We start from the raw sequence: 15,246 nt of genomic DNA on the forward strand, positions 1-15,246 counted from the left end.
ATTTTACTTTTGAGGTTATGTTTTAGGGCTTTTATGTTTGGTGGTGGTAATGGTTTACAGTTTTCACTTGTTCGTTTTTATTATTGGGGTTTTGTAGTTGTTTTATTTTTTACTATCCTTAAAGTATTTGTTAGTTTTGTTTTTTCAAGATGTTTCGTTTCATTTTTGTTTAGTTTATTTTATGGGTATTATTGTTTTGGGGATTTAGAAATGAAACTCTTGGAAGAGGATTTATTTTATTCCTTAGCATTGTTTTATTTTTTTTTTCAAATTGTTGAAAATTAAACAAAATTATTTTTATTTGATTCGTTTGCAGTTCCTTAGTATTTTTGTTTTAATTTATTTTTATATTACCTTTATTATTTGCTGTTGTTGTTCTTTGTTTTTATGTTTTGTTCTTAATAAAAAATATGCAATTCGAATATGTTTTTTAAACCTTATTGTAAATTCATTATTAAATTCTTTACAAGTCTACACGTTGTATATATTTTTCAACTTAAACATGGCGGGTAGAGGGCCATTGCGTACATCATGGAATGTCTCGTTATTTTTTATCTTCATGTCAAAATTCCCCAAAATACTTTATTGAATACCATTATACCATGTCAAATCCATGACGTGCTCACAGTCCAACTAACCCAAATTATTTGTTTTTTCTTGAAATTTTCTTTTTGTTGATTTTTATATTTTTGTTTAGTTTTTATTAATTTTATATATTATTTATAGTCAATTTGTTAATATGAAATATGGTTTGTGTAGAGATTGAAATTGAAATGGAAATTTTGAAAATGTTTATGATTTTTATAGATTGATGTAAATGTGCTGTGCTCCAACAAAAGACATTGTTGCGAAACTTGGCACCACTGTAGTTATTCATATAAAGCCGCATTTACATGTAACAGGATTTACAAAACATGCGTCATTTATTTTGTCAACTCTTTAGAATGTCTGTCAAATAATTGACGTATCTGTTCCGCAATTTTCGTGAACATTTTTCAACTTTGGGGTACCGGAACGCCTTTTTTAGGAAAAGTTAAAAGTTGATTAAGCCCTCGGCACATACGGTCCGTTTAGTGACACGTTGGGACACACGTTGTCCCAAAAAAGTTAAATTATATTTAACTTTAATGCGTCAGCCATGTTGTTGTTTTTCCAAAAACTTGGCATCACTTACACATTTTTCATGTGGTTGTTGTAGCGCGACGCTCAACGCATCGCATGTGCCGAGCGCTTTAGAAGTTGCAAAAGTGTGAACTGTCAAAAATTACCTACAAAATTGTTCAAAAAGTAGGGGTACGGAAAATGACAGAAACGTCAAGAAAAAATGTCAAAGTCGACATACCAGCCAATAAGAAGCCTGCAGACATATTACAACTTTTTGCTCGTCAAATTATTGGAATAAAAAGTTTCCAAAGAGAACGCTATTCACTGCCATATTCGTTTAAAGTGAACATTTTGCAACTTTTTTTGGGGTAGGGGAACGCTTTGGGAAATTTTTGCAAAAGTGGTTAAAGTTGTGAAAACTTCTTTTTGGGAAAAAATTTGCAAAAGTGGTTAAAGTTGCGATAAACTTTTAGTGCTGGAACACAACTACAGTTTTAAAAGCCCGACCAAAAATACATAATGGAAGCATTGAATTCGTTATTGAAAAAATAAATTGAGAAATCTTAAATTACAAATAATAAAATCACAATTGAAATGAAATATAATGAAATGCAATGACCATTTGTTTTTTTTTTATTTCAAACTATTATTTACATTCTATACAAAACAAACACAACAAAAATACAAACATGTTTCTTCTACAAGATTTCTCACATCTGTTATTAAATACCAAAAAAATGTATATATTGTATTTGTAATTATTTATGCACTTCTCATCAAGTCTAGTAGTAATTTTAAAAATTCAAAAACTTCTAAAAGTTGGTATAAAAAATATTACAACTTTTATTTGTGTTCTTGTTTTTTACTAATTTATTTATTCATACTTTTTCAATTAGTTGTAAACTAAGTAACAAAAATTATATTTCACTTTATTTTAAGTATTAACTACATTTCACAATTTGTTTTTGTTTTATACTAATTATAGTTTAATAGAGGGGGAGGAGGATAATGTTCTACAAAAAATAATAAATACAAACATACAGTGGCATACATTTACACAATACAGCTGAGAATCGATTGCACAGAAAAATGTGCAGCATTTCGAGAAATATGTTTATTTGTATCCAGTATGATAATGTGGGAAGGTCAATGATGACTATATGGATCACTTCGCATAGAAAACAGCTTCAGAGGCATACACATAAAGTCTCAGACTCTAAATTCGCAACACGGAGTTTTATAAGCTTGTAGACTTTATATCTAACAGGTTTGCTCCAAATACTTGTAAATAGAAATTTATCGTTACCATAAACCTTCCAATTTTAACATTGTATTAAACCGCTTTTATTTGTGTGTGTATATTAAGGTGGAATGTGAACTTCCTTGATTTAAGTGCTCTTAGACCGTGTTTAGACATTCAAACTGGAAAGAAAATTTTTCTTCTCAATTTCTTTTAAAATTTCCTTGTTGTTTAGACACGGAAATCATGTTTGTCCCAATTTTATAATTTTTCTTATTCTTCTTCACACTCATTTTCTCATTGCGCCGTTCAAAAACAAAGCCAAGGCAAAATTGTAATGAAAAGTAAAAATTGACGTGAGTGATAAACAATTAATTGTTAAAGGAACCCTTGAATTGCATTTTAATTTTGATATTTCCACTTACATCGAATTGTTTTTGCTAAAAAAATAGTTTTTCCTCCAAAAGGTTTTTTTTCAATTGTCTTCGCTGTTTGTTTCTCGACAGAGAAAATAAATTGAAAGAAAATGCAAAAACAAATCTGCAGCCAACGTCAGGTTGTATACGAAGAAAAACGAAACAAAACAGAATTTGCCAGTACAGAGGTGTGTGTACCCCCTCTTATGCTTGGTTTACATTTACGAAATCCACTCGATTTCAACTGTCAAATCCATAGGTTAAACGTTAAATGAAATCCAGATGAGATTTCATTTGACGTTTGAGCTATGGAATTGACAGTTAAAATCGAGTGGATTTCGTAAATGTAAACTTAGCATTATTCCTCTCTACTCCCTCGCCCGTAAACTCAATTTTCTTTCCCATCAACTTTCCCTGTATACACACGGACTTATACTCCGTTTGTATTAAGGCCTGCGTACATAAGCCGCTCGGCTTTCTTGCTTAATTCATTTCTGGTAAAAGACCAAAGACCAAGTTCGACCTAATTGAAATGTGGTTCTGACATTTCTTTATTGCTTTACCAGAAATGAATTAAGTAAGAAAGCCGAGCGGCTTATGTACGCAGGTCTTTAGAGCTTTTTGCCGGATTATAGTATGTTTAGATTTATAAATCCACTCGATTTCAAATGTCAGCTTCATAGTATATACCATGGTGGAATAATAAGGTGTAACGCCAAAAAGAGCTGTAGTGCGATTCTCTAAAGCGCTCGGCACATACGGTGCGTTGTGCGTCGCGCTACAACAACCACATGAAAAATGTGTAAGTGATGCCTAGTTTTTTGAAAAACAACAACATGTCTGGCGCATTAAAGTTAAACATAATTTAACTGTTTTGGGACAACGCATGTCCCAACGTGTCACTAAACGGACCGTATGTGCCGAGGGCTTAACTCATTTTTTGAGTTACCGACAAAAAATAGGTAAAATTAAAACGCAAAATTATGAATGAAAAGTTAAAATAAAACTTGACAACATTCTTATTATCGGTAGAACTTTACGACTACTTTTTATTCGTCGCTAACTTACCGAAAAATATCGGTAATTACCGAAATTAGAAGCATTATAATTTTACCGACAATTGTCGGTAACTCAAAAAATGAGTTAGAGAATCCCACTACTGATCTCCATACCAGTTGTCAAAATGCGTTATTGTGAATAAAATCAGTAATGCATTATTGTGAGCAAATTTGACGTTTGACATGGGGTCTGTTCCTTTACTTTTGAAAATGGTAAAACCGGCAAAAGTAGCAAAAGTTGTGAACTGCTCTCATATGAATTGTATGGTGTCAGAAGTAAAGGAACGCTTTTCGAGTAAAACGTGGTAAAACTTGAAGATTCTTGCACGTAAAGGAACAGAGCTATGATTTGATGTAACACCTTCTTATTCCACCATGGTATATACGTCAAATAAATCGTATGGTATGTTCCTTTACTTCTGAAAATGGTAAAACCGGCAAATGTAGTAAAAGTTGTAAACTCCTCCCATATGAATTGTATTGTGTCTGAAGTAAAGGAACACTTTTCGAGTAAAAAGTGGTAAAACTTGAAGATTCTTGAACGTAAAGGAACAGAGTTATAGTTTTAAATCCATTCGATTTGATTTCCTAATCCGGTCAAATTTTACCAGATTTGCCATAGAAAATTAAATTCTCTCACGACTGGGTTTATTTTAAATCCACTAAAAATCCAAAGTGTTGTATTCTGTGTTTATACCATGGCAGAACTACCAGGTAGTGGTATCACGCCAGCTGATCGAATATGAAAAGTCAAATCCCTTTATAAAAAAAATTATTTTTGTTGTAATTTCCCCAACAACATAAAGAAAGTTTTGACATAACATATTCAAAATTTTACGATGCCACTACCTGGGTAATTGTGCCATGGTTTATACAAAAAACCCAACTCTACTAAAAAAGTACAAAAAGTTGAAATTGTATTCTACGAGTTGTCCGTTGCATTTTGTATTTTAAATACACATCAAAGAGTATATCACAGTTTCCAAAGAATAATAGCTCATTTATACCCCGGATACACTATTGAAGGTCAACCCACTGGGTTTAATAGATCCAGTGGGTTAATCTTTGCTGGTTACACTTAGCTTTTCGAGGATATAAACTGTCAGCTGATGTTTGTTTACGTATACATACAAAATAACTAATAAAGTCGTGTTTAACACTTTTACAACTTCTCGCATGAGATATCGTCCCCTCTTTGCTCATATTGGTATATTTTACACACAGGGATACATTTTTGTATCAAGGTATCAAGCGTACTTTTTGTCAAAAAAGTGTCTAATGTAAAAAAATAAATAATTTTATGATTTTCAAATAACTTTAGATTTGTTAACTCCATAAAATCTCATGCGACCAATCGTAAACGTGTAAAACACGACAAACTCTGTTGCAAAAACAGTTGCAACTTTTGGTACTTTTTGAGTAGAGATGGATTTTTTTGCGCAAATACCGAATACAACACTGTATATTTGGTGGATTTATGCCGGATTTAAAATAAACCCAGTCGTGAGAGGATTTAATTTTTGTATGGCAAATCTGGTCAGATTTGACCAGATTAAGCAATAAATCCTCATAAAGTGGGTTAACCCGGCAAAAAACTGTAGTGTAACCGCACTATTAGACTACCCATAAATCCTGAACGGGATTTAATAAATCCAGTACAAATTTCATTGCATTTAGATGTACCTTTGGAGGAATTCAATGGCAGTCAGCTGATTTTTGTTCATAGCACAATTACCAAGGTAGATGCATCATCCCATCTGATCGAATTTGAAAGGTCAAAAGAAGTTGAATTCGTCTCAAAAAACCTACAATAAATTGGAGTACATCCTTTCCTATGATTTCGCTTATGAATTTTACAAGAGAGCGCGCAGCTAGGATGCACCCTATTTTGCGTCCACAGCACACAGCTAAGATGCACTCCGTTTTCGATCCAAATTACAGCTTTAGATGCAGTCGTTTGGATTGAACTTAAAGGCACTCTTCGGAATGTGTTTTTAATCAATCTAAAGATGCAGTAAAAATGCAAGCTATTGCGAAATATCCCAGAATAAATAAAATGAATTTATTATTTGTGTAAATGGAAGTAGTGCAATGCAGAGTTATGATTTCAATACATCTTTCGATGCAGTCCATACGGAGTTATGAAAAAATTTGTCGAGTCATTCGGCGCCATTTTTGTTTAAAAAGAAGTGAACATTTTACAACTTTTTTGAGTACGGGAACGGGTTTTCGGGTAAAATGTGTAAAAGCCGTAAAAATTGTAAAAACTTTTTAGTTCTGGAACAAAGCTTTTAATAAATAATGTGTCATTTAAGTTGTAAAATCCATGGAATTTTTAACAAATAAATAAAGGCCTGAGCGCATAAGCTGCCTCGCCTGCTTGCTTCCTTTTCTGCTTCATTTCTAACATAATAAAAACGCGTGTCCCATCGTGTCACTCAACGGTCCTTATGTGCCGAACCGATAAGTATCATCTTTTTATGTCATTTAAACGGCGTTTGCACTAGAGCTTTTTGCCCGGTTAACCTTCTTTATGAGGATTTATTTAATGTTTACGCTATGAAATTGCCATTTGAAACCCAAACCCACTGGGTTAATCCGGTGAAGTGCAAACGGGGTATTATTATATGCCGTTTAGATATGACCTCATTAGATGGATTTAGCGCATTATATACAAAAGCTGTGTTCCTTTACTTACCTGAGGATACCATTTTTACCATTTGTTACCATTTTTAACCAGCAAAGCGTTCCTTAACCCCGAAAAGTGGCAAAACTGGAAGCAATTTTTAGGAGAGTGAGAGTGGAGAGAGATCGAAATTTACTCGACAAATTTGAGCGTGTAAAAAATGGTAACATGGATGCCGGCGTCTGGTTGGCTTGTACGCCGACTTTGATATTTGTTCCAGCTATTTTGACGTTTTTTCCATTTTTGCGTTCCCGAGCTTTGTGTGAGAACAATTTTTCTCTCTTTTACGAGTTTTACTATTAAAAATTACGGGAACAAAGCTAAAATTTCTTTAATGTAAACATACTTAAGATCGTGCGGATGAATCTGAAGCACTCTAGAGTCGATTCAGATAACTTGCTCATCCGTTTGGTCGAAGAGGATCTAGACCAGTGATGGACACCAACAACAACTTTCCTATGCCCGTGGGCATACGACACACACGTACACTGTAAACACATTCGTTCGGTTAACGCATTGTTTACGTTTCCACTCACACTAGCGCAACTTATGCATTGTTTACATTTACGAAATCCACTCGATTTCAACTGTCAATTCCATTGCTCAAACGTCAAATGAAATCACATCTGAAATCCATTGGATTTCATTTGACGTTTAACCAATGGAATTGACAGTTGAAACCGAGTGGATTTCGTAAATGTAAACCAAGCGTTATAATCTGCAAATGTGTGATTTTGGCCATCACTGTTCTGGACATAGGCATTATACAAGAACCCTACGTTGATGAAAACGAAGTAAAGCGTATGTCTAAGTGTTAAAACACCATTAATGCTTTCCTATGTCCCCAGTTTAGCACAGTGGACTTCAACGTGTGAAGAGTGGAACTGGATGATGGCAAGCAGTTCCTTCTCGCTTCTTGTACATGGCCTACTCGAGAGAAGCAACAACAAGGTCTGGAGAACCATGAGGAGAACGGCGATGTTAACGCAAGATATACCTTTTAGGCCTGCACTAGAACTAACTACTGAGATGAATCATTCCTAAATTTTATAAATATCAACGATCTTAGTAGAGGTACTAAACCACCTTTTGTATTTCCAAGCTCAGATAACTTTAGTGAGTGACCATTGGTCATTGATTTAGTATCCGATAGACGGAGTCTTTCTCAGATCACAATTGGATATTTTTTTAAACATATCTGAAAAATCCGCAATCACAAATGAAAGAACTGGGAAAAATTCGAAGTTCAATTCGATTCAATAAGGTTTTGAAAGATAAGGTAGTCACGCAAATGCTAAAGACTTAAAGCCACATTTATATATTAGAGGTAGTCTCGAAAAGATAATAAAATAACTCGGTTACGATATCCAACCGGATGTTCATTTTCTGGTATTGCATGTGGAATACAGAATTAGATAATTAGCTCTCCACACCATCACAGATCTTTCACGACCTTATCGCGGCAAAAACTATTTACCAGGTCACGTAACTAGCACAACAACAACTTAATTTTGGCCGACAATTCTTCAAGATATCAAAATATTTACGTTTTCATACAATTTATTCACAATAACAAAAAAATTGACAGATTGAAACCACGACGCTGTCGTTTCGCACCACCTTATAATTTCATCATGAACGAAGTTTCTTTCTCATAACTTCAAATCGGACTCTATTAAGATAACGGTTTCAAGTTTACCATGAAACTAATAACGCAAATGATGAAGTAGAAGCACAAGGAGCGAACAACTCTTTAAACGTAACGAAATTACAAAAACGCACGCCGCCCAAGGTTGTACCCGCTACACCGAGCCTGGTTCTAGAAAGAAACAACAAGGACGACCAAAATAGAAAAGACGTCGAAAAACATATTCATCGTCTAAAATTGGAAGGAGAAGCGACTTTCATTGAATTCGGAAATAAGTAAAGCGAGATGAACTCGATGCGAGAAACACCTACAAGACACTCAGAGATAACCTCAAACAGGGAGCTAATTGCACTAAAACCAACCATGTTCCTGTATAAAATAACGCCCAATGGCCCACAGAAGGGGAAGAAAAAAAGAAAACTAATACAAAGAAGCAGAAGAATCCAGTTAGACCCAAGGCAAATTAATTACAATTTAAACAAGCTGTTCGTCTTATTCTGATATTTTGAAGAAAATTAGAACCTCCATTAACCCAGGGGAAATTGGAGAGGAAATAAAGAGAAGCAAAAAATGAATATCTGTCAAATAGATAATGTATTTGCTTCAAGCACTCATCATTTCGGCCAAAACCAATCGAAAGACTCATCGGCGTTCATATCCGTAAAAAGATTGATATCTTCCAGTCAACAATCAAAGGTCGCTTGATAGACTCAGTCCTACACGAAGTGTAGAGCACAAACAATACATCTTAGCTGAATATAGAAGGCGCATCCAACAATGTTAGTATCCCAGCAACAAAATATGCTCTAGATAACTTCGGCGTGGAACCATTCAACAATAGCTGGATAACTACCATGCGTCAGAGTAGCTGAATAACCATCATACGTCACTGTATAAAAATTTTCACGTTTAGTCTTCTTAATTCACCTGATAGTTATTCAACAACCATGTATGGCCACAATTCGAAGATTTAGATTCGGAACTATAATGAATTAAATGTCACCGTGCATTATATCATGGTATATCAGTCATACTATTCAGTTGGATTTTGAAAAATTAAAAAAATTCCAACACGAAAAATATCTAATGTTTCAAAAAAGTCTAGCTCATTCCCACATTCCACCTTAATATACACTGTCTTTTTTGTATTTTCTAAACTAAACTTTACATAATTTCTTCTAAAAAAATTACCTTTTGAACATTTGTTTAATAATACTAATATTTAAGCCATTGTTTTCTTTTGAAAAATTTTTAGTTTCTTATAGAAGGAGGATAATACTTTTTTGTTTTGTTTCTATTCAAATAGGGGGATATATTTTCAGACAAGGGGGTGGGGTAGGTTGACTTAGCAATTTGTTTTAGTTTTTATTTTTACATAAGTATATTAACTCAGTATGAGTTTTCTTTTGTCTATATGTATAATGATGATCCTTGCGGTAGGTATGTAACGTATGTATGTTTTGTATGTGTATAGTTTTATGTTTAAAGCGCTTCTGTTGATGAACTGCAGGGTCCTATGTAAGCAGCAGCATTAGCTATATCTGTTGATACTGAAGAAGCAGCAGCTGTAGCAGCAGCAGCAGTAGTTGTAGCGGCTCCGCTACTGGTAGCCTTACCAGTTGTTGTCATATTGGTTGTTGTACTTGTTTGTTTGGGACTTGCACCCATTGTTGTTGTTGTTGATTGGGAGCCGGTAGCAGCTTGTTTTATAGCACTTATGGTTGCCGATGCCACGGCGGTTCTGTTGGTTGTTGTTATTTGTTGTTGTTGTAGTTCCATTGCTGGAGGATACTGGGGGGTAGAAAAATTTGAGAGAGTTGAGGGATTTTATTAAGAGATGATAGTACTAAAAAGAGATGAGAACATGACTTATTCCACCATGTATGATTGTTATGAGTGCTTACAAACAATTATAAGGGCTTATAAGCATTTTTGATCCCTTATAAGGCCTCATAAGGTCGTACAAGTGTTTTTAAGGCCTTACAAGTGTTTATAACAGAGCTTATAAGAACTTATAAGTCTTTATCAGGCTTTCAATGTGCATATGTAAGTGCTTATGAACACTTATAAAGCCATATAGGCACTAAAAAGACATTACAAGCACTTGTAATATTTTAAAGGCCCTTATAAGCGTTCATAAGGCCTTATAAGTGTTTATGTAAGCGTCTTTTAGGTCTTATAAGTGCTCATAAGGCCTTATAAGTGCTTATATCCCCTTATAAGCGCGTTTATAAGTGTTTATTAGGTCTTATAACTGCATATAAGGCCTTATAAGTGCTTATAGGCACTGATAGGATTTAATAAGTACTTATATAAGCACTTAAAATACCTTATAAACTCTTCTAATGTCTAATAAGTGCTTATAAGGCCTTATAGGCGTTTTCAAGGATTTTTAATTGGCCACGTAAGAGTTTATATGGTGTTATAAGTGCTTACAAGGCCCTATAAGTGCTTATAAGCCCTTATAACCAATAAAGATGCGTATAAAAGTGCTAATAAACACTTGTAGCACTAGTAATGGTTTATAAGCACTTATGAGTACTCATAAGCGCGTATAAGGCATTGTGAACACTTATCATGCCTTGTAAGTACTTTTAAGGACTTATAAAACTTTATAAGCCCTTATAAGCATATATAAGACCTTATAAATGCTTATATAAGTGTTTATAAGGTCTCGTAAGGACTTTTTATTGCTTATATCCCCGTATAAGCCTTATAATCGTTTATAAGTACTTAAAGGCGCTTAAAATACCTTATAAGTAGTTACCTAAGTATTTATAAGGTATTACAAATGCATATATAAGTGTTCCTAAGGTCTTATATAAGGTCTCGTAAGGACTTATTATTGCTTATATCCCCGTATAAGCCTTATAAGCGTTTATAAGTACTTAAACGCGCTTAAAATACCTTATAAGTACTTACCTAAGTATTTATAAGGTATTATAAATGCTTATATAAGTGTTCCTAAGGTCTTACAAGAGCTTAGATCCCTTTATAAACCCTTAAAAACGCTTAAAACCCCTTTAAGGTGCTTATATGCACTTATAAGCCCTTATAGGGCCATATAGGTGCTTATAAGCACTTATAAACCCTCGTAGGCGTTTATAAGGCCTTTTAAGTGTTTATATGGTCTTATAAGTGGCCTTATAAACCCGTACAGGAGCTTATACGCACTTTAATGTCTTATAAGCAGTAGTAAGGGCTTATAAGTACGTGTAAGGCCTTAAAAGCACTTATAATAACATATAAGCATTTATTAAGGACTTATAAGAACTTATAAGGCCTTCAAAGATTTTACTAGTGCTTTCATAAGTGTTTATAAGGTGTTAAAGTTGCTTATATGCTTATAAAGACTTGCACGCACCAGATGGGATTACAAGCACTTAAAATACATTATAAGCTCTTACAACACCTTATAAACACTTGTAAGCGTTTGTAATGCCATAAAAGTGCTTATATAAGTGCTCGTAAGCACTTATAACTGCTTATAAGCTCTAATAGGGGTTTATAAGCACTTATAAGGCCTTATAAGTACTTATAATACTTTATAAGTACTTATCATACCTTATAAGAAGTTATAAGTACTATTATAAGCGCTTGTAAGATCTTATGAAGCCTTTATAAAGCCTTCTAAAGGTTTATAATGCCTTAATAGGGTTAATAAGGTTTTATAAGTGCTGATAAGGTCTTATAAGTGTTCATATCCCTTTATAAGCATTTATAAGGGATTTATATGCACTTACATAAGTGTTTGTAAGTACTTGAATTGCTTATATCTCCTTTTAAGCCCTTAAGAGTTTATAAGGATTAAAAGGTTCTTATAAATATAAGTGCTTTTTCCCACTAAAACGGGTTTATAAGTACTTATAAGCCATTGTAAGCACTTTAAACACATTATAACGTCTTAAAAGAACTTGTAAGCGTTTATAAAGTATTTATTTAAGTGTTTATAATCACTACTAACGGCTTATAAACACTCATAAGGCCTTATCAGCACTTACATATAGTATCTTATAAGGCTATAATATTTGTAATCACTTATAAGATCTTATAAACCCTTATAAGTATTTATAAGGCCTTATAAGTGCCTATGCACATGTTTATATGGCCTTAAAAGAGCTTATAAAGCCTTATAAGTGTTGATAAGGTATTGTAAGTGCTTATAAGCACTTATAAGGCGTTATAAGGCCTTATAAGACTTATATGGACTTATTTAAGTGTTTGTAAGTATTTGAAGTGCTTATATTCCCTTTTAAGCCTTTATAAGAGTTTATAAGGCTAGAAAGGTGCTTATATAAGTGCTTATAAGCTCTTGTACCCATTAAAAGGGGTTTAAAAGCACTTATAAGCCATTATAAGTCCTTTAAACACATTATAAGGACTTAAAAGAACTTGCAAGCGTTTATAAGGTATTTATATAAGTGTTTATAATCACTACTAGCGGCTTATAAACACTTACAGTGCCTGTTAAGCACTAACATATCTGATAAGACTATAATATTTGTAAGCACTTATAAGATCTTATAAACCCTTATAAGTATTTATAAGTGCCTATGCACATGTTTATATGGTCTTAAAAGAGCTTATAAAGCCTTATAAGTGTTGATAAGGTATTGTATGTGCTTATAAGCACTTATAAGACTTTATAAGACTTTATAAGCGTTTATTTAGGCCTTTTAATTGCTTTTAAGCGTTTATTAGGGTCTCATAAGTGCTTATAACCACTTATAAGTCATGAAAACGTATGACTCTCAGCTTATATCCCCCAATAAAACCTTATAATCGTTTATAAGGCTTTATAAGTGCATGTAAGCACTTATGAGGGCTTATAAGCACTAATAAGTGCTTATGAACATTTATAGAATCTTATAACCACCTCTAAGGCCTTATAGAAGTATATAAGGACGTTATAAGTGTTTATGTAAGTGATTATGGGTTCTTATAAGGCCATATAAGCCTGTAAAAGGGTATGCAAGCACGTATAAGGCTTTATAAGCAGTAGCAACGGCTTATGAACACTTTTAGGGCCTTATAAACACTCATAAGCCTTTATAAGAATATTTAAGTGCCTATAAAGTCTTATATGTGCTTATTAGGACTTCTAAGTTCGTATATCCCCTTATAATCCCTTATTAACCTGTATTAAGGTCTTATAACTGCTGAAATAAGTGATTATGGACACTTATAAGGCATTATGACACTTATAAGGCAACTGCTGAAATAAGTGATTATGGACACTTATAAGGCATTATGAATACTTATAAAGCCTCATAAGTGCTTATATCACTTTATAAGTGTTTATAAGGCTTAATAAGTGCTTTAAAGCACTTATAAGGCGTTATAAGCATAAAAAAAACCTTATAAACACTTATATATAATATATAATAAATATCATTCCCAATATTTTACCGAACTTACCTCTGAATTTTCATCGACTGCCGGTAACAGTTCATCCGTTGAGTTCGGTGTCATGGGACTGGGTGTGGCCATTGTAATGCGATTCATCGCCACACCATGTTGTTGCATTGTCATGGCGGTATCACCGATAATTATTTGTGGTTTATATTGGCCCAATTGTTGTTGTTGTTGATGCTGTTGTAATCGGGCCAAACGCAGTTTCATCTCATGACGTATTTCCTTTTGTTGTTGTTCCTTTTCGAAACGCATCATGCTATAACTACGAACGGACGAACTTGTACTATGGACAGACGCTAGACTTGGTCTTCGAGAACCTATACATAGCAAAAAAGCGAAAGCGAATGGAGAAGAAGATAAGAAGAAAAATTGAAAATTTTCAATTTCTATATAAAACGTAAAACGAAGTTTTGGAAAAGTTTTCACTACTTTATAAAAAAGCATTTAGGGCTTTTATTATATTTAAAGCAATAATTGAAATAAAATTTTGCAAATTTTTTTTTTTGAAAATTAATTTTTTTCTTTGTTTTGTGGAGGGTTTGTTTAACAATTCTCTGTGGGATGGGGGTATTTGTAAGTTGGTGGTTTTGAGTAGTGGTTGTTGAGTTTATTTGGGGCGGCGGGAGAACTTTGGAAATTTGTTTTGTTTTTATTTTCATTTAGAAAGCAGCAGCAGCAATCAAGCTAAGAGCAATAAACAAGGCTTCATAAACTTTTTTATATTACAAAATTTTAGACAAAAGTGATGAAAAGGGGGGTTAGGGGGATATATTTTCCAATTTCCAGTCTTTTTGCCAATTCCTACAGAAACCAAAAAATCATATTTTAACAAGCAAATTTTTTTTCGGAATGTATATCATTCTGGGATGCATTAGCTTAAGAAAAATTATAGAAAGAAATGCCGAAAGAAGCCAAAAAGAAGCTTGGAAAGAAATTTAGAAAAATATTATTGTTTTGGAAAGAGAAAAACTTAAAAGAAATTTTGAAAAAAATGTGGTTGTGGAGTAGGTGGGTTTCTGTGGAATTTGAAAATTGTGTAATAAAGAGATAGGAAAAGTTACAGTATAAACAAGTCGTACAATAATAATAGTAGGTGTATAAGTATGTGTGTGTATGCAACTTTTATAAGTAAAATATATATCGGTTTTTTATCGCAAAAATTGGGATTTCAAAAAAATTATTGTTTAAATACATGCATTTAACAAATGTTAGCTGGACTTTCGGTACATTCCAATTGATTGGTCGAATTTTTTGTAAGATCCATTTTGAGCCAATTTCAGTTTAGTAGGTAGCGATTTTTTGGATTCCCAGTATAATAATTTGGAATCAAATAAGTCATGGAGGGTTGTTAGAATTTTTCTAAGCCAGGATAGTGCTTCGGGAGGCTTCTTAGAAGGATGCGATATGATCTAATGAAGGTATGGCCCATAAGAGGGCTTCAGCAGCGATGACCTACAAAGAAGATGATGAACAGAATATCTTGAAAAATTCACCCCCACTACTGACGTACAAAATGACAAGTAAAATTTTAGGATGGCTTCGCCGACAGCTAAAGTACAACATAAACCAACACCAGGAGTGTTGGGGTATGTATCGCTAGCAGTGGGCCTTATTAATCCGTTAAGGTCTCGGCTAAAGTCATTTCTGATACTCCCTTCGAAAGTTATGGTGCGCAAGAT

General features: G+C 33.5%; 1 protein-coding gene across 4 annotated transcripts in view; it reads right to left on the reverse strand.

The window, feature by feature from the left end:
• Window positions 1-9,385: 9,385 nt before the first annotated feature.
• Window positions 9,386-15,246, reverse strand: part of LOC141403490 (uncharacterized) — a 311,915-nt gene continuing 306,054 nt past the window's right edge. For 2 of the 4 annotated variants that reach the window (XR_012412817.1, XM_073985982.1), the window contains exons 8-9: window positions 13,571-13,884; window positions 9,386-9,943 (exon numbers count right to left, since the gene is read on the reverse strand). Coding sequence is in view for 2 of the 4 variants with exons in the window: in XM_073985982.1 (XP_073842083.1) it covers window positions 9,635-9,943; window positions 13,571-13,884 (623 nt within the window). In the remaining 2 variants the exon portion in view is untranslated. The remainder of the gene's footprint in view (window positions 9,944-13,570; window positions 13,885-15,246) is intronic. The other 2 variants (XR_012412816.1, XM_073985981.1) reach the window with 1 other exon arrangement.

Source organism: Musca autumnalis, unplaced genomic scaffold (assembly GCF_047663935.1).
Source record: "Musca autumnalis isolate F117 unplaced genomic scaffold, ASM4766393v1 scaffold_4, whole genome shotgun sequence".
In the NCBI taxonomy this organism is placed as follows: Eukaryota; Metazoa; Arthropoda; class Insecta; order Diptera; family Muscidae; genus Musca; species Musca autumnalis.